Raw genomic sequence first — 20234 nt, 5'->3', positions numbered from 1 at the left:
ATTTAATCTTCTGCATTTGTAACAAGAACATTATCCTGGTTCTGAAGCCTTACTTTATTTAAGAAGTCCGTAAGGTCATTGCAGTAAAGTGAGAGGTATAGACTAGATTTGGTGGCAATGCAATGAAGGTCGAAATGTTTTGCATGATTTGAAGACGACGACCATCTATAGAGACAAAATGAATCTTAGGTGATGTGCAGTGACGATGACCATGCCTCTTTACCAGGCTTTGTCTGATGACGAAAAACATTCATCACATTCACATTGTCGTTACACTGAGATGATTTCCTATACCTCTATTGTTGTCATTTTATCCATTTATATTATAATACATTCTCTGCGTATCCAGTGTTCTTCTCTTATTCATGGTAGTTTTTACTTGGGATTGGGATGTTTGTTCAGTGGTAGGGAGTATGAGAGAATATCACCTTAAATGACCATGAATTTAAATTACACCGGAACATCTTTAAATTTATATATGTTAATAAGGTTGTTATACCTAAAGAAATGTTGGATAAGTTTTTTTTTAAATGCATGAAAAAACATTATTTGTTTCCTTCAGAAACTTTGGTTATGTATACATATAACATTTGTTAATTAATCTTCTGACTCTTATGTACTTTCCCTTTTTCCTTAGTACTATATTTCTTTTTTGACATTTGGGCATTCATTCATACCTTTGTTTGAAAACTGTCTGATGACTGTCTAAAGTACAATACTAGCGTCTTTAGGTATATGGTAAATGTTAATATGTTTCTCAGAATCGAAAACGCTGTAAGATATTAAGGTGATCGGCCTTCAATTATCTCGCTCAAGTATTAAGCCGATTTGTTCTTTTCAAAGCGATAGAGTAGACAACCAATTAAAATGAGAATATCGAATATATTATTGTTTTTCAGGAAGTAATTAGTGTCAGCTCGCCGTATTTGGGTTTTCTTTCTTTTTTTTTTTGCATCTTACAAACCTTGGGCTAATATTACATGTGATATCAAAAATGTTATGTGATGTTCTTTTTATCATATGCTTCACAATTGGAGTGCAAAATACTGCTATTAAATCATACATTTTTAAAACACCAAAAAAAACATAATATTTATTTTTCAACAATTTAATAATAACGGGATAATAACAGATATTTAAATGTTGAAACTTTTAATGTTTCTTCATATTTTTTTATCATGAATTTAACTTGAAAAGTTAATTGTTATATATATCCGGTCACTTGTGCCCCAGCAAACGTATTTACAATCTTGTCTTTCATATTGTCATTGTACACTTCCAGCCAACGCGATAGCGCTTTCATATCACTCACAGTTTACGATTGATTGATTGATTGATTGTTGGGGTTTAACGTCCGAGCAGCAATGTTTCAGCTATATTCAGACGATGAACATGAAAGTGATGATAAAATGAACATGAAATGATGAAATGAAAAAGGGATGGGACACAAGGACAATGAGGTCGACAAATTTTGATTGCCACTGGAAATTGGGAGAGGTGGGTAGGGTCGGGCAATTTAGCCTCCTGTGGCGGAGCCTTATGGTTCCTTATGAGCACAAACAAACAAACAAACAGAAAATGATGGTAAAATTTTCTACAATTTATATATAAAATACTGTTTGTACATATCTTCAGGCCAGAGAAGTTTTATTCAGTTTGCGCCGATGGAATTTTTTTAATCTGCTGAAATGTGTATATTGAAATGCACTTGAAAATTTATTGTGGTCTCGTGCCTGCTTCGTCGCTAGACGCCATATTGTAAACAAATACGATAATTGCCGAGCGTTTACGGAAAGTGGTGTAATATCACTTACGAAAGCCATGTTATATCATTCTGAAGCGTGTAATAACATTTTGATATCAGCCCGCTTAGACAATCTTGTAAAATATCAAATCTTTGGTCCTAAAACTTGCTTTTTTATACAGTAAGAAATGATACCTAATTTTCTATAAGTATATGATAATCGTTTTATATTGAATATTGGAAAGTATGAATTACCGATTACATGAGTATCTTATTTTTAAGAATATTACAATATCGCTTTTATTGTTTGAACGAAAAAATAACGATTCATAAGATGTTTTTGTCATTGAAAAGTTCAAATGTCTATCATTCAAATCTAATGATCAAGTATTGGTCACACCTAAGTATAAATGACTCTTTTAGTTAGAGTAAAGGCGAACCATATAAACATATTACAGAAATAGTCTTCAGTGAGAACGTGTTCAGAGTAGATTTATTTCGACAATCATTTAAGCACTACATTTGTCCAGTATTTTGTTTTGACTTTCGGGACGAATAGGTTTTATCTATTGTCAATCAATGCATTTCAGAATTGAGATTGTAGAAAATATTGTTTTCAGTGCAATCAGTTGTATATCTTTTCATCATTTTGTAAATATTCTCTATTTTGAGGCATTCCTGACAAAAACAAACAAACAAATAAGTAAAACAAAAAAATGATACAAACCAACTTAAACAAAACAAAAAAGTATAACAAAAGTTGCAAATACAAAAGTACTAATCATATACTATTCAAGTTCAGTCAATATGCTCTATACGTGTTTCAAGGAGTAAACTCTCACCAACAATATTTAATTTATTTGCAAAAGAAGATCTTAGTAAATAAGAAAGTTGTATGCATGAAGTTCTCCTACCAAAAGTATCAAACAAAAAAGCCAAATCCAGCACCAAAAAATCTACTGTTTGCTATACAAGGAATGAAGCATTGGTGTTTAATTGGAAAATTATTGACCAAATTTTACAACAAACGTGATGACCTTTCATGCAAAATTGTCAACTTTCCTTTCATCTGTGGCAACATCCCATCAGCACCTGCGTATGGAGTGTTCATATAACAACTCATACGTTATGCCACAGTTTGCCGAAACTACGCAGACTTTTTGTATTGCGCTATAACTCTGACAAATGGGCTTCTAGAACAGGGTTATGTTGCTACAAGAATGAAGTCATCACTACAGAAGTTTTATGGTCGTCATCATGAACTCGTGCATCGTTATGGTGTATCCATCAGCACCATGAAAACTGATTTATTCAACGGGTCATAATTTTCCTTTCCTCTTTTGTCTACCCCGGACTTGACTTTTTATGAGCAACTCGGTGGGTGTTTCTAGAAAAGCAGAGGACGCTTACCGCTATAACCTTGGTTCCCTTGATTACTCTTACACAAGTTGTAACTGATATTAAAATGGGGCTAACCCTATGTGCAGGAAAAGGTAACATATAATGCAGTCATATCTCTTGTTGATTTTATTAAAAGCCTAAATATATTCAAAGTACTTATGCACTGTTTGTTGTTTACATCTATACGCAATATAGCAATCAATCGAAATAAAATACGACTCAAACATAGACGCCGTTTCCACTGCATTACTATAGGGTACTAGCAATGATTTTGTATTACATTTAACCTCAAGATGGAGGTATGACACAAACAGGATCACAGAATACTCATATGTAAACTGTTATATTAGTTAAATATTTGATTATTATTTAGAAGTTTAAATAAATACGAAGTATAGATATTGACTGACAGATTATGGTTTAACATTCTACGGCAGATAGTTTATGCATTGCAGGAAAAGAACGATTGATCAAACGAAACCCTGCGTTGTACTTGACCGACACGCTGAGTCGGATCTTAATTTTACTAGTGCGCAGAGACAACAACCAGCAGGTAGGTATGGCACCGCACTCGGACACATTATCTTGACTTATTTTTCCAATCAGTCGTACCTCTATCTCCATTGATGTCGGAGAAACAGTGACTGCCAATTTTAAAGTCTTTGGTGTGACTCGTCCAGGCATGGGAAACCAACGAATCCCTGCACTCGATCGAGGCAGTCACGCCACCTTGAGGTCATTATGGCGGTTCCTAGATATTGATAGTACATGGTTAGTATGAAAAACAATTACATGGAAAGAACGGGAAGCTATGAAATCTTAAAAAAATCTTTGATTGTTTGTTCATAATTTAGTTGATGTGTTAGGAATCTCTTGTTTGTTTGTTTGTTTGTTGGGGTTTAACGTCCGAGCAGCAATATCTCAGCTATATTCAGACAATGAACATGAAATGGATGATAAAATGAACATGAAATGAAGAAAAAAAAAGAATGGGTCACAAGGATAATAGGGTCGACAAATTTTGATTGCCACTGGAAAAAGGGGGGATGGTTAAGGTAAAGCAATGTAGCCTCCTGTGGCGGAGCGCAAAGGTTCATACTCCTATCGAATACCACAGCAGGGCTCTTTAACGTGCGAGGAACGTGGCATCTTTCCCAACACGGTGCACCACTATGGTTTGCGGTCAGGTTTTCCGTATTATAGCCTGACAACCCCAGCATGTAACACGCCAGGGGTACCCCATTCCACCACCTGGGGCACACATCCCAGTTGCTCTGTTGGCAGAGCGCCTAGCCCCCGGCTAGGGTTCTGAGCACCATTTAGTCGCCTTATACGACAAGCTTAGCGCTGCTGCAGGCCTATTCTTTTAACACCCGGACCTGCACGGGGCGTTAGGAATCTCATAACACGTATTATGTGTCATCCAAATTTGATACGGAAATATTCCTGGTCTTTCTAAAATCATAATGGGAACATTAGAACAAAAGTATCGGTGGAATAAAGTTTACCATGTGCCACTTTTACACTACGGTCTGTCTCGGTTTTACATGGACAGGGTAAAAACTAGCATATGTAGTAAAATAATAATGAAACAAATAACATTTATTCCTTCTTTTTCAGTCCACGCCTTGATGCATGATATCATGAACTTATAGTTATGATCATACATGACTTGATGCTAATTGCCTCAGTTTCGAGTAATATGCTTGTTCTCATTTTCAATTCCTCTAAAAATTAAAAATTAAAAACCTTATTCTGAAATTTACCACTTAAAAAATGTGAAGTCATTTCTTCAGCCACATCATTATTGAATTGTACTGTTTTATTTATTTTGGTGTTAAGAAATATTTCCCATGAGTCAGAAATCAATCAAAACTGTAATACCATTTATGTCTTCACTTACATGATTCTGTTAACGATAGAAGTATGTAAATATGCAAGGAAAATATTTTTTTTTAAATTGAACAAGGACGACAGTCACTTAAGTATTAATCATCATTTTAAATATAACTGACAACACCTTCTAAATCCAACAATAGTTACCGTAAGATAGGACAGAAGCCTGTGGTTATACTATATTTTTGCTTGGATTACTTGTGCTTTAGATCCAAGAAATATTTGGCATGCCTGTAGTATGTAAAGGTATTTTTATTAATATTATTCTTTCACTTGCAGGGAAATTGTTTATATTCGTCGTGTTCAAAACCGTTCAAATAATGTTTATATTCCACATAAATATCTGTACATGCGAACAAAAGATAAATGAGTTAAAAAATATTTTATAAATGTGTATATACAATCTGAAAAAGTATATCATGGATATAGTGTGTCCTTGTTCCTGGTCTTTACGGGAAGACTGGGCATAGATAACAAATGCATTTAGATTTATCAGAAATGTATATTTCATTATGCGAATTCACTTAAACATATTTTCCATCGCAGATACAAGTGTGCTGATATTGATAGGTTGTTTTATATGTCCTGAAATCTGGCAAAATATTGGGCAAGGTAATGTTAAATATAGTGTAAGTAATTTCGAACTTAATTCAAAGATGTTGATAAAAATAGTTTATTCTGGCTGCTTCATTTCATGAATAACAGTGTTCATATTTGGAGTACAAAAGTCGTTCGCTCTGTACAGTTAATTGTTGTATTTGAGCTAAAAAGGTCATTTCAATTTAACAACAAAAGTATTCCGTTTTTCTTGTGTACACGTTTTAATAATTTTTATCCTATCAGTCCGAAAAGTCTTGAGATTTTATTATTTTTTTTCCGCTTGACATTTCTATTATCATTTCACTACTTTCTAATTAAGGACGAAACTACAAATTCATTTAGAGTATATTAAAGTAAATCCATTTCGCGGAATAATTCACAAGTCAACATTGTATAGCAAAAGGCGATCTTGTTATAGCTCCGTGATGTATTTCAGAACCATAGCTTTGAGAAGAGGCTACTGACCACTGTCGAGGAATTATGGGCTTTTGACTGTTTAAGTTTTTAATTTTAAAAAGTTCTTGATTCACACCATGTCCCGTTGGTCACGTGGATTTATTTTGTAAAAATAACATTACCGACATCAACCTGAAAAGCCAAATCAAGGACATTCATAGTTCAAAGGACAAACAACAAAATCATAAGGAACAAAGATCAATCAATTAAAACGATTAAAGGAACAAACCACTTTCAGAAGCTGGTTAAAACACACAAAAAACTTAGAGTATACAGGACGAATTGCACCAAATGTTTTCTTATGTTATAAAACATATGGAAACACATGTTAAGGACCAGTTTGGTAAAATATGTTTTGGTGCTTTTAAAAACACATGAAAATATATGTTTTTGAAAATCATATGAAAACCATACTCTTTTCGAATATGAAATTTTGTTTAAAACATATAAATATTATATGACTTTTATTTAGCTTTCATGAATTACTTTGTTTGTCAGAAACATATGTTTGTCGTGTTTAACATATCAAAAGTTTACAAAATATATGAAAACAGTTCTTGCAATTTCTCCTGTGTAAAACTTAGCTCAAAGCCTAAAGCACCACGAACTGTAGGCATGCAGTATAGGAACCGGTATGCTATAATTCTCTGCTTTACAAGATATATGTTCACTTTCTGTAAATATATAATGTAACTTTTCAATAGGTAATATTACGCAACAATTGATGTCTACCATTGTTTTTAAATATAGTAATGGAATCCTTCAGTGATTGTTTGGCCCGTTTATTTCGATGATACCTTGCTGTGGTTGCGTTTTCTTTTGTTGACAACCTCCATGATGTCAATGTAATCTTTTAGTACAGGGCATAATATGCAATGTGGCTTATCGTAGGCAAACGAAAAGTTCGTCAACATATACATCTTGGTCTGTTCCTTCGGGTTACTCTTGTAATGCAGTAGATGGTATGGCTGATCAAAATTACTTCGACGGATCTTGTGTACACACCCGATCAGAATACAACCCATGGTGGCAGGTTGACTTGGGTGCAGTATATACAGTGCTTTACGTTAACTTACTTGTGCGAGCTGATTATCCTGAACATTTACATTATGGTAATATTATGTGCAACTATAATTTATTTAACAGTGATAATACCTACTTAAATATTGTCATAATGTAAAAAATTGCGAATCGTAAATATGACCATAGTATTAAGCATGGTTAAAGTAGTCGAACATCTAAGTGGGCACTATAAATTATTTAAGATGACTTAGATAGCATTGTATTTCTATGTAAAATTGCATTTTTGGCAGACAAATTTCACTATTACTTAAGTGATCTCCATGTTTCTATTTTTTTGCAGAATTTGATTTTATGATAGATTTTTTTTTTTATTTAATTTCTGTTTTTCTTTCCACTTTTCTTTTTTGTTTGTTTGTTATGTGTTCTTCCTTACACAAAAGGGACAGCAGACAAGAAAAAAGGGTTCCGTATTTTCGGTTAGGCATATTAAGTAGCAGTCTTTGTAAGAATGATCCAAATTCTGTAAAATGTTTACACCTTTTTAGCTCACCTGCCAAAGGTCATGTGAGCTATTGCAATTACTTGGCGTTCGTCGTCGTCGTGAACAATTTTTCAAAACTCTTCTTCTCTGCAACTACTTGACCAATTTGAACCAACCTTGGTATGAATGTTCCTTGGGATATCTTGCATAGAATTTTATCCGTCGAAAAACATGGGCGCTGTTACTAAAAATAGAACATAGGGGTCAGACAGTAGTTTTTCGCATATATCTCCTAAACCATTAGGTTTAGCCAAATTCTGACATGGGGATAAAAGTGTTCAGGACGATGAGAACTATTTGTGGTCAAATTTTTATGTTGATATGTGAAGCCATGTTGGAGTTATTGCCCTTTTTCGACTTTTTTTTGCTATTTTGAATGTTATTTCTTTCAAAACTCTCCTCTTCCGACACCACTTGACCAATTGGAACCAAACTTACTTTGCATGTTCCTTGGGGTATTGTGCATAGAACTGATGTAAAGATTTTTTGATCCGTCAAAAAACATGGCCGCCGTTACTAGTTTTTCGCATATATCTCCTAAACCGTTAGATTCAGCAAAAAGTAAAAGTGTTCAGTATGATGAGATATATTTGTGGTCAAATTTTGGTGAAAATTTGTTGATCGTTGTTTGAGTTATTGCCCTTTTTGGACGTTTCTTGCTGTTATGATGTTATTACTTTAAACAATCTTCTCATCAGAAACTGCTCTACAGAATTCAATGAAAGTTGACAGTTTTGTTTCATAGGGTATCCGGCCCCGTGCTAAGAACCCTAGCCGCGGGCTAGGGCGCTCTGCCAACAGAGCAACTGGGTTGTGTGCCCCAGATGGTGGAATGGGGTACCTATGGCGTGTTACATGCTGGGGTTGTCAGGCTATAATACGGAAAACCTGACCGTAAACCATAGTGGTGCACCGTGTTGGGAAAGATGCCATGTTCCTTGCACGTTAAAGAACCCTACTGTGGTATTCTCCCGGATTAGGAACCATAAGGCTCCGCCACAGGAGGCTAAATTGCCCGACCCTACCCATCTCTCCCTATTTCCAGTGGCAATCAAAGTTTGTCGACCCCATTACCCACGTTTCCCATCCAATTTTTCATTTCATCATCATTTCATGTTCATTTTATCCTCCACTTCATGTTCATTGTCTGAATATAGCTGAAATATTGCTGCTCGGGCGTTAAACCCCAACAAACAAACAAACATCATAGGGTATCCGTAACGAAATGACAGATTTTTGATCGCTGAAAAAAAACGTGGCTGCCGTTTCTAAAAATAAAACAATGGGGTCAGACAGCAGATTTTTACATACATCTCCAAATCTGTTAGGTTTAGCCAATAGCTTGAGATTTTTGCCTTATTATAAGGCTTACAAATGTGTCCAATGAATCAAATGGAGTCAAATTGTCTGACAACTCCTCCTTAGAGTTACTGCCCTTAAAAGGCAAAAATGTAACCAGGTGAGCGATTCAAGCTCCTGTGAGCCTCTTATTATATTCCTCATTAAGTTGCTTTATAGGTTAATATGATGAAATGTATAATTAATTATTTCAATTGGTCTGCTCTTAGGGGATAATCCACATTGAAAATTCAACCGTTTCTATTGTATTTTAGTCTCATTTACAGAGTTATATCTCTTAATTTTGAATTCTACAGTATGATTTTTATCTCCTATTAGCACGGTTTATATATATATATATAAAAGCGCATGTTAATTTTTGTTTACTATGACATTTTAAACAAAATATTAGAATTAAAAATATGTAAACATTTCAACATGAATCACATTTTGCATGATTCTTAGCTGAAGTGCTTCTTAAAATCATTTTACAGACGTCGTTGGATATAATTTTTATAACTATTAAATTGCAAAATGTTGACCTTTGTAGTTATTAACGTATATAAATTTAGATATCGAGTTTTGTTATAGAAATTCCAAAATATTCTAATGAAATAATTTTGGAGTCCAAAATCAGGTAAGTTTTCAACTTAAACACATATACAGAGTTTGGAACTACTAACCTACAAGGAAAATAGGATAAAAATCTATTAGATTTGACAGAAAGCAAAATTTCATCACTAGAAATTTGTGGAATTGTTTCTATACTCATTATTTTCGAAATTTGCGTCACAATAAATCTAAGTATTGTATTTTGTCGTTACAATTTGTCCTGTATCATGTAATGAAAGCGGGTGAGGTGTAAGTTTTTCTTGGTGAAATATGATATTAGTTTGAAATAGCATTCCAATAAAACATCGTATCTATTTTTCTGCTACAGAGCCATTTTCATTTTTATTAGATGATTTCACCCTTAGTATCACATTGAAAATGTATTGACGATATATTAATTAGTGATAGACTGAATATACTTTCTGTTATTTAACAACAGTCTCGTTATTTTATTTTGTCAGGATAACATCAGTTTCTGACCAAATCGATACTTTTCTTCCTTCATGACCCCCCTGTGGATCGCTATTCTTGTCGTGGTAGGGGGGCTTGTGTGCCTCAGTGATCCTAAGAGCTATGCCAGCATGAGTTTTTTTTTCTCCTGGTAGGGTTACCCATGCTGGAAAGGTCAAAGGTTAGAGGCCAGACTAAAGCGATCCGAACATCGACCGTGGGCCCGGTGTTTAAAATAAAAAGTGGGTTCACCTACTTGTTTGCCGTGAGTTGCAACTCGTGAGTTATTGGTGGGCGAGGAGGTCCTAGTGGATGAAGGTCGTATCTAGACTCCAGTCGTGACGTAACCCCCGTGTCATCGATGGCTGGATGATCGAGGATACGGCTGTATATGCCACTCGGCTCTTAGGTCATCTAAACGGGAGATCGGATGGACCCGGTTCGATCAATCGGCTGGTCACGCCATGCCCTTCATTTGTCCACCTGCTTTACTGATGGCATTTTGTTAAATCCAATGTTTCTAAGATTTTCAAAAGCTTACAAATGGCAAATGAAGAAGGCGGTGGCTCATGGGTCAATCGAGTAGTACGCTGTCTATGCGCCATTGATAGATACGCTCTGTTCGAGTATGTCGTCTCTGGAATCCCTGATGCTATCTGCTGGAAATCCGTAGAGTCCTAGCATCGCCCGTGTTGGCACTCGGTGGCGGGTAGGGAACAGAGACGATGAAACTTACTAAAACTTAACATGGCGACAAAAACAACGGGGAGTCCAATGTTTCTTATTAAAAAAAATGAAAAAGTGATGTCTGCAATTCTTCTGACGAAAGTGATAAAAACTGGCCAAGATTTATTGTTATTTCTGCAAAAGATAAAGACAAAAATGTTAATGACCTTTCTCCTTTTTTAATACAGAAAACTATCAAGGGTGTAGCTGGTGATGTTAAAGATACAAAGAAAATAAGATCAGGAATTTTAATTGAATGCCTCAGACCTGGCCAATCATCAAATTTGTTAAAATTAACCAGGATTGGTGACCTTGATGTGGTTTCATCTGCACACAAGTCACTAAATCAGTCACAGGGTGTCCTTAAATACCGAGGTCGAGACCTCGACGCCTTGACTGATGAAGAGATCTGTGAGGAACTGAAATCACAAGGCGTTAAGTCAGTGAAAAGATTTACTTCTCGACGTGCAGATGCAACCACACCAATGAGAACAATCCTGTTAACATTTAGTTCCACTTCAGTTCCATCTCATGTCTACGTTGGTCCATACAGGACACCTGTCAGTCTGTATATTCCTAACCCACTTCGGTGTTTTAAATGCCAGAAGTTTGGGCATGGAAAGGGCCAGTGTAGAGGAAAACTGTTTTGTTTCCGATGCTCTGAAGAAGGACACGAGGGAATCGACTGCAGAAAAGATCTGAAATGCAGAAACTGTGAGGAAGCTCACATGTCATCATGTAAAGATTGCCCTCTTTATAAGAAAGAAAAAGATATTTTAAAGATAAAAACTGAAAACAAAATTTCATATAGTGAAGCTCGCCAGAAGTGGTCCCTTTCCAACAATTTTCTTGCATCTGGCAAAACATCTTATGCTAGTGTTGCAAAGCGTGCTTGTCTGTCCTCGACTGTTGAGGTGCAGACGATCATGAGTTGGAAAGAGGATATCAATGGTCTTGCCAAACTGCCCACTGAGGTATCCACCAAAATAATGAAACCATCCAAAAAATGTTTAGAGGAAATTAAAAAGGCCAGAGCTAAGAAATCTCACCAATGTTCCCAGACTCAGTCATCCCAAAATTCCGGATCATCTTCAAAATCATCTCCATCATCACAACAGTCATTGTCTTCCAAATCTCAACAGAAGAATGTCCAACCTCCAAAAAAGTTGGGGAATTTCCGTGTGGAGGACTTGGAGAAATCCAAGTCTAGGCGACAGATTGTGTCGCCTGTGGTGTCGGACTCGGATTCCGAATCTGACATGGAAACAACAGATCATGGACTTTGTCCAGGTGAAAACTGGCTGGGTCCCGACCTTGATCAGATTGACCAAACAGATCCTGTTGCCATGAAAAAATACAAAGAGCAGCGCGCTCAGTCAATTCGAATTGACCTTAATGGTGGCACTCGTACTAGAAGGTCATCGAGTCGTGGTCGCGGATCCAAGTCAGAGAAAATATCCCCCATTCGTCACCCATAAAAATGGCCAAATTACTTCAATGGAATTGTCGAGGTTTAAAGGCTAATATTTTGGAATTAACTCTTCTTGTTCAGTCTATTTTACCAGTTGCATTATGTCTCCAGGAGACTCATTTAAAAGAAACGGATCAAATTTCCGTAAAAGGATATACAATGTATAGTACATTTGCTGAGGCAAATGAACGAGCTGCTGGTGGATCTACCATTTTTATTAGGGACAGAGTAATACATAGTTCAGTTCCTTTAACTACCGATCTACAAGCAGTGGCCGTTCGGTTATCCCTTGATAAAACCATAACCGTTTGTTCCATTTACATTCCCCCAAATTCAATTTTGTGCAGAAATAAATTAGTTGATTTGGTTAAACAGTTGCCCAAACCATTTATTATTTTGGGTGACTTTAATGCTCATAATCCTTTATGGGGAAGTAATCATACGAATGATAAAGGTAAAAAAGTTGAGGAGCTCCTTCAGCAAGAAGATTTGTGCATATTTAATGACGGATCTTCAACATTCCTTCATTCAGGCAATGGATCGTATTCCTCTGTTGATTTAAGCATTTGTGATCCTCTCGTACTTTCAGAGTTTACATGGCGAGTTCATGATGACTTGTGCGGGAGTGATCATTTTCCAATTATTTTGGAGCATTTATCCTCCAAAACGGAGGAACGTCAACCTCGTTTTAAACTTGAGAAAGCAGATTGGGCTTCATTTGAAGCCCACTGTCTTGAAGAATTACGATTAGAAGCGATGAAGGATGTTGAAGATCCCATTTTATTATTTAATGAAAGACTGACATCAATTGCTAATAAAACAATACCTAAAGCCTCGACAAATCCAAAAAGGCCTAGTAAGCCATGGTTTACTGATGAGTGCGACAAAGCGATCGAAGAACGCAACAAGGCCCATCGCCGGTTTGACAAAAATCCTACACCAGCAAATCTGTCAAACTTCCGAATATTTCGAGCAAAAGCTCGACGTACATGTAAACAAGCCAGACGAACCTCTTGGAAAAATTTTGTTTCTAGTATTAAATCTCACACTCCCCTCAATAAAGTATGGAATTTTATTAGAAAAGTAAAAGGAAAAAATTCGAATTCTTCAGTGAAACACCTTAAAGTTGGTAATACCACTCTAACCACCGAAAAAGATATCGCCAATAAGCTAGCTGAAACATTCGCTAAACATTCATCCTCAACTAACTACAAACCGGATTTTCAAAAAATTAAATCATCTGCAGAAAAGACAAAATTAAACTTTTTCTCTCAATTTTCTATAGAAGAACTAAAATCGTCACTGGCTAAAGCCCACGATACAGCTAGTGGGCTAGATAATATTCACTATCAACTTTTGAAACATCTTCCTGATCCATCTCTACATACACTTCTTGCGTTAATGAACGAGATATGGACTTCTGGTAACGTTCCGTCCATCTGGAAAACGGCTTCAGTAGTCCCTATTCCAAAACCAGGAAAAGATCATACGGATCCTTCAAATTTTCGCCCGATCGCATTGACAAGCTGCGTCTGCAAGACAATGGAACGAATGGTCAATGATCGCCTTGTGTGGTTCCTTGAGAAGCACAACTTACTCACTAATATTCAGTGTGGTTTTAGGCAAGGCAGAAGTACTCTTGACCATTTAGTCCGGTTTGAAACGCTCATCAGAAATGCATTTGCTAAAAATGAACATGTTGTTTCGGTCTTTTTCGATTTAGAAAAAGCCTATGACACGACGTGGAAATACGGTATTTTAAAAGATATATTTGATATGGGGTTGAAAGGAAGACTTCCTCTGTTCTTGTCTAATTTTTTGTCAGATCGTCATTTTAATGTGAGGGTAAATTCGACTTTTTCTGAGGAGAAGGAACAGGAAATGGGAGTTCGTCAGGGAAGTATTCTTTCTGTCACTCTCTTCAGTATTAAAATTAATAGTTTAGCCCAAGTTTTGAAGGACAATATTGACGGTTCCTTGTATGTAGACGACTTTTTGATCTGCTACAGGGGACAAAATATGAATAATATTGAAAGGCAGTTACAACTTTGCCTCAAAAGAATTGAGAAATGGGCTTTGGAGAATGGGTTTAAGTTTTCTACATCTAAAACTGTTGGTATGCACTTTTGTCAAAAGCGAAAGTTGCATCCGGACACAGATCTCTTTCTGTATGGTAATAAAATCAAAATAGTAGAAGAAACAAAATTCCTTGGATTACTTTTTGATAGTAAACTTTCTTTTCTTCCCCATATCAAATTACTTAAATCTAGGTGTCTTAAGGCACTAGATATTTTAAAAATGGTGTCCAGTACCGATTGGGGTGCTGATACCTCAATTTTATTAAATTTATATAGATCATTGGTTAGGTCTAAACTTGATTATGGATCTATTGTTTATGGTTCCGCCAAAAAATCTTACCTTAAAATTTTAAACGCTGTTCACCACCAGGGGTTGCGACTTTGCCTTGGTGCCTTCAGAACCTCTCCTATTGAGAGCCTTTATGCCGAGGCAAATGAACCCTCCCTTGGAGACAGACGTTTGAAATTAGGTCTTCAATATGTAAGTAAACTTATGGCCTACCCAGATAGCCCTGCCTACGACTGTGTCATTAATCCTATTTATGTCGACATTTATCGAAAACATGAAAGCAAAACCCCTCCTTTTGGAATTCGAATAAAACCTCATTTGGAAGCAATTCATCTGGAGACCAATGCAGTGACACCTGTTGTTACTTCGAAATGCCCTCCATGGGAGCTTCCACATCCTTCTTTCATTTTTGATCTGCGTGAATATAAAAAGTCCGATACCAATCCTTTATTTTTACAACAAAAATTTTCTGAAATTAAAGCAAATTATCCGGATTTTTCGACGGTGTATACAGATGGCCCAAAAGATGGCGATAGCGTTGCATGTGCTGCTGTTCATGGTGACAGAACTGTAACTGAACGGTTGCCATCGAGCGCTTCCATATTCACAGCTGAAGCTCGAGCCATATTGTTAGCACTTAAATTGATTACTCAATCTAATCTATCACAGTTTATTATTTGTTCTGACTCTTTGAGCTGTCTTTCGGCAATTAAGAATCACAAACTGAAAAACACTCTTATTTTACAAATTTTGTATTTTATTCATCGACTTCGGGAATTTGATAAAGAGATGGTTTTTCTCTGGGTACCCAGTCATGTTGGTATTCAGGGGAATTCAGTTGTAGACAGGGTTGCCAAAAAGGCATTAAATGAAATAATAAAGGGCGTTAGTTTGCCATATACCGATTTTAAACCTTTAATAAGGAAATATATTTTAAAGATGTGGCAGGACCGATGGGACGGTCTTGAACACAACAAACTCAATTCCATAAAACCCGATCTAGGCGTTCATCAATCCGGGTCGGGCAATCGCAAAGAGCAAGTGGTCATGACTAGAGGCTGCATTGGACATTCTAGATTTACACATGGCCATTTGCTTGTTGGTGATCCTCCACCTGAGTGTATCCCATGTGATTGCCCTTTCTCTATCAAACATGTTCTTCTAGATTGTGTGGATTTTGCCAACACCAGGCAAAATTATTTTGACTGCGCCAATATGTTTGATTTGTTCAAGACCGTTTCATCTAAAAACTTTATCGATTTCTTGCGGGACATCGGTTTATTTAATAAAATCTAAATTGGATACCTTCCTTAGTTTTTCAATATTTTAAATGTTTTATCGAATTTATGTTTCTATATGTATTTTATGTCTTAGGTTCACCTTTTATGTACCTTTTTATATGTAAATAGCTGCTTGTTTTAATTTCATTTTTTTATGAAGAGACTTTGATCTTGCTTTTAATATTTCCATTTCATTCAATGTTCTTGCCGTGATATGGCCCTAGTCGCCGAAACGGCATTAAAAGGTAACAATCAATCAATTCTTCCTTCATGATATTCGCTGCTCTACTCTAGAATAACAATGATTTTCAAGGGTCGTGAAATATTTCAAGATACAAGTATTTTAAATTTTGGTGGGAACAGTGTTTCTCTAGATTTTCTATAGGTTTTGTATTCGTATGTTTTATCAATTTAAAACAACAGAGAACATGGATATCAAAAACACTTCCAAAAACACATTTTTAGTGGTTAATGAAATGATGAAACGAGAAGTGAGGGTCACTGGGCAAAAATTATTAATACTTTGAATTGGATAAAACCAGAGAAGTCCGAAAGTCTGATATAAATGGCTGAACAGTTCCAGCGAACCTTCTTAAGACTTATTTTTTATCAATTGTGTTGCAGTATACAGCTTGGTGTTTTTCGCAATTCTTATGATCATCAGCATGTCGGCTTTATGGCTCGTTTATTGCACTGTTATTGTATATATACAGTTTAAAATATTGTTATTAATGAATTTTAATAAATGCATTCAAAAAAAGTCATTACAATTTAGTTCGTAGCCTTACCGAATTCATATATGAACATATATGAATATATCATAACTTGTATCATCGATTTCAATCTATAATTTTAGGAAGAGCAGACGACACACAGATTACATTAGACGGTAGTGAGTGTAACCATTACTACGGTCCGACACAGCAGTCCCAGATCAATACCCCTATTAAAATAATTTGCCTAAACGAGATCCAAGGTCAATATCTTCGGCTTACAAGACAAGGGATGGTATCTTTCCAATTTTGTGAAATCGAAGTTTATGGTGAGATTTGAATATATACTATTTCCTTGAACTCAAATTTTATAGGAATGACACGCTTATCCCTACTTTTTACAAGTTAGTTTTAAGGTGTGATATTTTGTGATCTGGCTGGAAAATGCAGGTGTTTAATTGGTTTCATGATAAATAGTGAAAAACAAGAATCAAAAGAACTCACCACATTAAAACATCGATTTTGTTCTCAAAGACTGACAACTAAACTAAAAAATTAATTTACTTTAATTTCACGATTACATATTAAATAAATATATAAAATATTGTACAGGTATAATTTCATCAAATCGTTTCCATGTCAAGTATTTTATTTCAGCTAACATTTCTTCCTTTACCTGTCCCGAACCATCAGAATCATGGTTCTGCAGAGGGTTAACTTATATTGTACGTTCAACTTCAGGGGAATATAGTTCTGAGTTTGTTTCAACGGAAAAGACTTTTTCATCAACAGAAAAAACGACGATGACCGAAAGTAGTGTCACATCTCATGCCACAACTTACCAAAACGTAAACACTACAACGGCTGGTTCTAGTGATTCTGCACCCACAAGGTCTGTAACAGCATCTTCTCATAATGAACAACATGATTGTTTATGTGCCTGTTCTAGTGTGGGTTCAAATGCCGCTCTGAATATAACGACAGAGGAAGTTATGGAAAAACTTAAGGACATAATCAATGACATTAAAGTTGACGCAAAAACAACGTCTCTTGCCAAGAATAAACTCGTAAGTGCAAAAGATGGACGGCCATCAGCTAAGGCTGTTGGTTATTTAGGAATCGCATTGGTGGTTTCAGTTGGAGCAAGCATAGTTATAATCGATATTGATATACTGATACGTTTTCTTAAGAATAAATGGATTTCGCGTCATCAAATGTGATGAGTGCAACACAAAATAAAGGACGAGCCTGACATTTATTCTACGGTAACGACATATGCAACTTCGTAATACGATATTTGCCAATCCACTAAGTAAAGACAAGCATAATGTCCTAGTCAAAGATACAGTTCTGTTTGTAATTTCAAAACAAATAAAATGAGAAGTTGATCTTCAATTACAAAATAGCAGCTGATTAAAATACAAACAAAAGCTGTTATTTTTCTACTACGGTTATTTTAATAAGTTTAGATTGAATTTGTTTTGATATGTTGTTGATGGAATGTTTCAGTCAATCAAGTACAAAAATATGGGTAAACATAGCTTATAATTGATCTATTTTTTATGCTACCTATCTTCAATTATATATTTGTAATTATAATGTATTATGTTGTCTACATTTAGATCGTATTTGATTCTTCTATTTAGGTTTGTGTCATGCTTAATAATGTTGATGTCCAGGACTTGCTTTTTTATGCTTCAGTATGGTTTTGCCAGTAGTTTTTTCTTCTTTTATTAGTTTCAATTATTACACACAGAAATAATTAGTGTAAAGGAAACACCATTATTCGTCTCTCTCTGTTTTTCGTCAAAACGACGCATAATTTAAGATTTTTGTCATTCACTTTGAGATCGATGAAAAAGAAAAACTCTTCACCAAACTATACGACAAACGTGATGACCTTTCGTTCAGTATTGTCAACTTTCATTTCGTCTGTGGCAACATCCCGTCAGCACCTAAGTATGGAGTTTTAATATCACCACTCATACGTTATGCCAGAGCTTGCCGTAACTACGCAGACTTTTTGTATCGCGCTAGTCTTCTTAGACTTCTAGAGTAGGATTATGATGCTACACGATTGAAGTCTTCACTACAGAAGTTTATAGTCGTCTTCATGAACTCGTGGATCGTTATGGTGTATCCATCTGCACCATGAAAACTGATTTGCTCAACGTGTCAAAGTTTCATCTTTCATCTACCCCAGACTTGACTTTTTATGAGTAGCTCTGCGATGTTTCTAGAAAAGCAGAGGACGTTAAACCTAGGATGCACTTTGTCCATGCTCCCAGTTTTTATTTTAGTGGAGTCCGAATTGCTCATTTACTTTTGTTACTTTGTATGTATTATTTTATTTATTGTATGCTGGTTGTTGTGTTTGTCTGTTTTCAGTTACTCGTCTTTGTCCGTAGATTACATTCTTTTGATTTCCACTAGAATTTTGATTCCCTTGTTTACTCTTTTATCCGAGTAATATACAGTTTTTTATTGAAATTTTGGTAATTGACCTTCAATTCTTTGGGGATAAAAAAAATTAAACTGATGAAATGCCTTATATTTTGGTGTTTGAAAATATGCTGTGGGCACATATTACAAACGGATATCATCCCGAATCTATTTTGCCCAAAAATGTTATTTAGAACATCTATGATATTAATTTAAATGTATAGTTTTTTCAAATAGCATGATTCATAATTACAAACTAGATCAATGCGTAGAAACTTGATATTCTAATTTATCTCTGAAGTAACTCGTGTAGAAACCCATGATAAAACAGAACAAATCTCCAAACATTTAAGGCTGAAAACCTAGAATTGTTTGACCAAAATTATGCAATTTCATGGGGTTAACGGGTGTGCTCCATTAAATGACAAACTGACATCGTGTTGGTGTTTATGTGAATTGTCATGTTTAAATTTTTGTGGATTATTGAGTAGACTTTGAGAAATTGATTGAATCTAATGATGCATTCATTTGTATAAAAAATAAAAAATGTAAAATTGGTGCTTTTAAACAACCAGAGGGTTATATTTTCTATTCCAAAAAAAAAAAAAAAAAAAAAAAATAGAAACGCTGCGAGAAAAAACGGCTTATGTAAACACTATTATTTAGAACAAAATAATCTTCACAAAATTGTAAAATTCATTGAATCCGGATGTGAATTTGATTAAATTTACGGGTGAGATTTAATACTCAATTTGGTAATATACCACGACTTCATTCCCGAGCAATACTGGAACAACTGTGTGTTTTTGGGAAATATTGTGCAATATGAAATAAAAAGGAAGACTTTAAGTTAAACATTACTTAAATAAAAGTGCTCTAAAGTCTCTGCGCAAAGTTCTTATAGAAACTGTAGAATAAAATTATATGTAACAAGCTTTTTTGATGATTAATGATAACAAAAAATGTTGTTATCAATTACAGCTGATTAATGATTACAATTACAATTACACCATATTTTGTTAGTGATATATTTTTGTCTTGGCAAAAAATTGTATTGTACATTTTTCAGACGTTTACATAATATCTAAATCTTGGTTGATCTTCAACCTTACATTTTGATACTCTTGTCCCAATTTTGGTTTACTCTTCGAAGGTCGAAGGTTTTGGAAATACC

General features: G+C 35.2%; 1 protein-coding gene across 1 annotated transcript; it reads left to right on the top strand.

Annotated features, from left to right (window-relative positions):
• The first annotated feature begins 5183 nt into the window (after positions 1–5183).
• LOC148616110 (uncharacterized) lies at positions 5184–19307 on the top strand. The gene is made up of 5 exons (XM_088582809.1): positions 5184–5287; positions 5588–5653; positions 6955–7209; positions 16762–16947; positions 17276–19307. Exons 1-5 carry the CDS (start codon positions 5269–5271, stop codon positions 17836–17838), a joined length of 1089 nt encoding a protein of 362 aa, XP_088438935.1. The 5' UTR covers positions 5184–5268; the 3' UTR covers positions 17839–19307.
• Positions 19308–20234: the final 927 nt, after the last annotated feature.

Source organism: Perna viridis, chromosome 5 (assembly GCF_037379345.1).
Source record: "Perna viridis isolate PV_CMFRI_1.1 ecotype Kerala chromosome 5, ASM3737934v1, whole genome shotgun sequence".
Classification (NCBI taxonomy): Eukaryota; Metazoa; Mollusca; class Bivalvia; order Mytilida; family Mytilidae; genus Perna; species Perna viridis.
The sequence above is the reverse complement of the archived record's forward strand: the minus strand, read 5'-3'. Positions and strand labels throughout refer to the sequence as shown.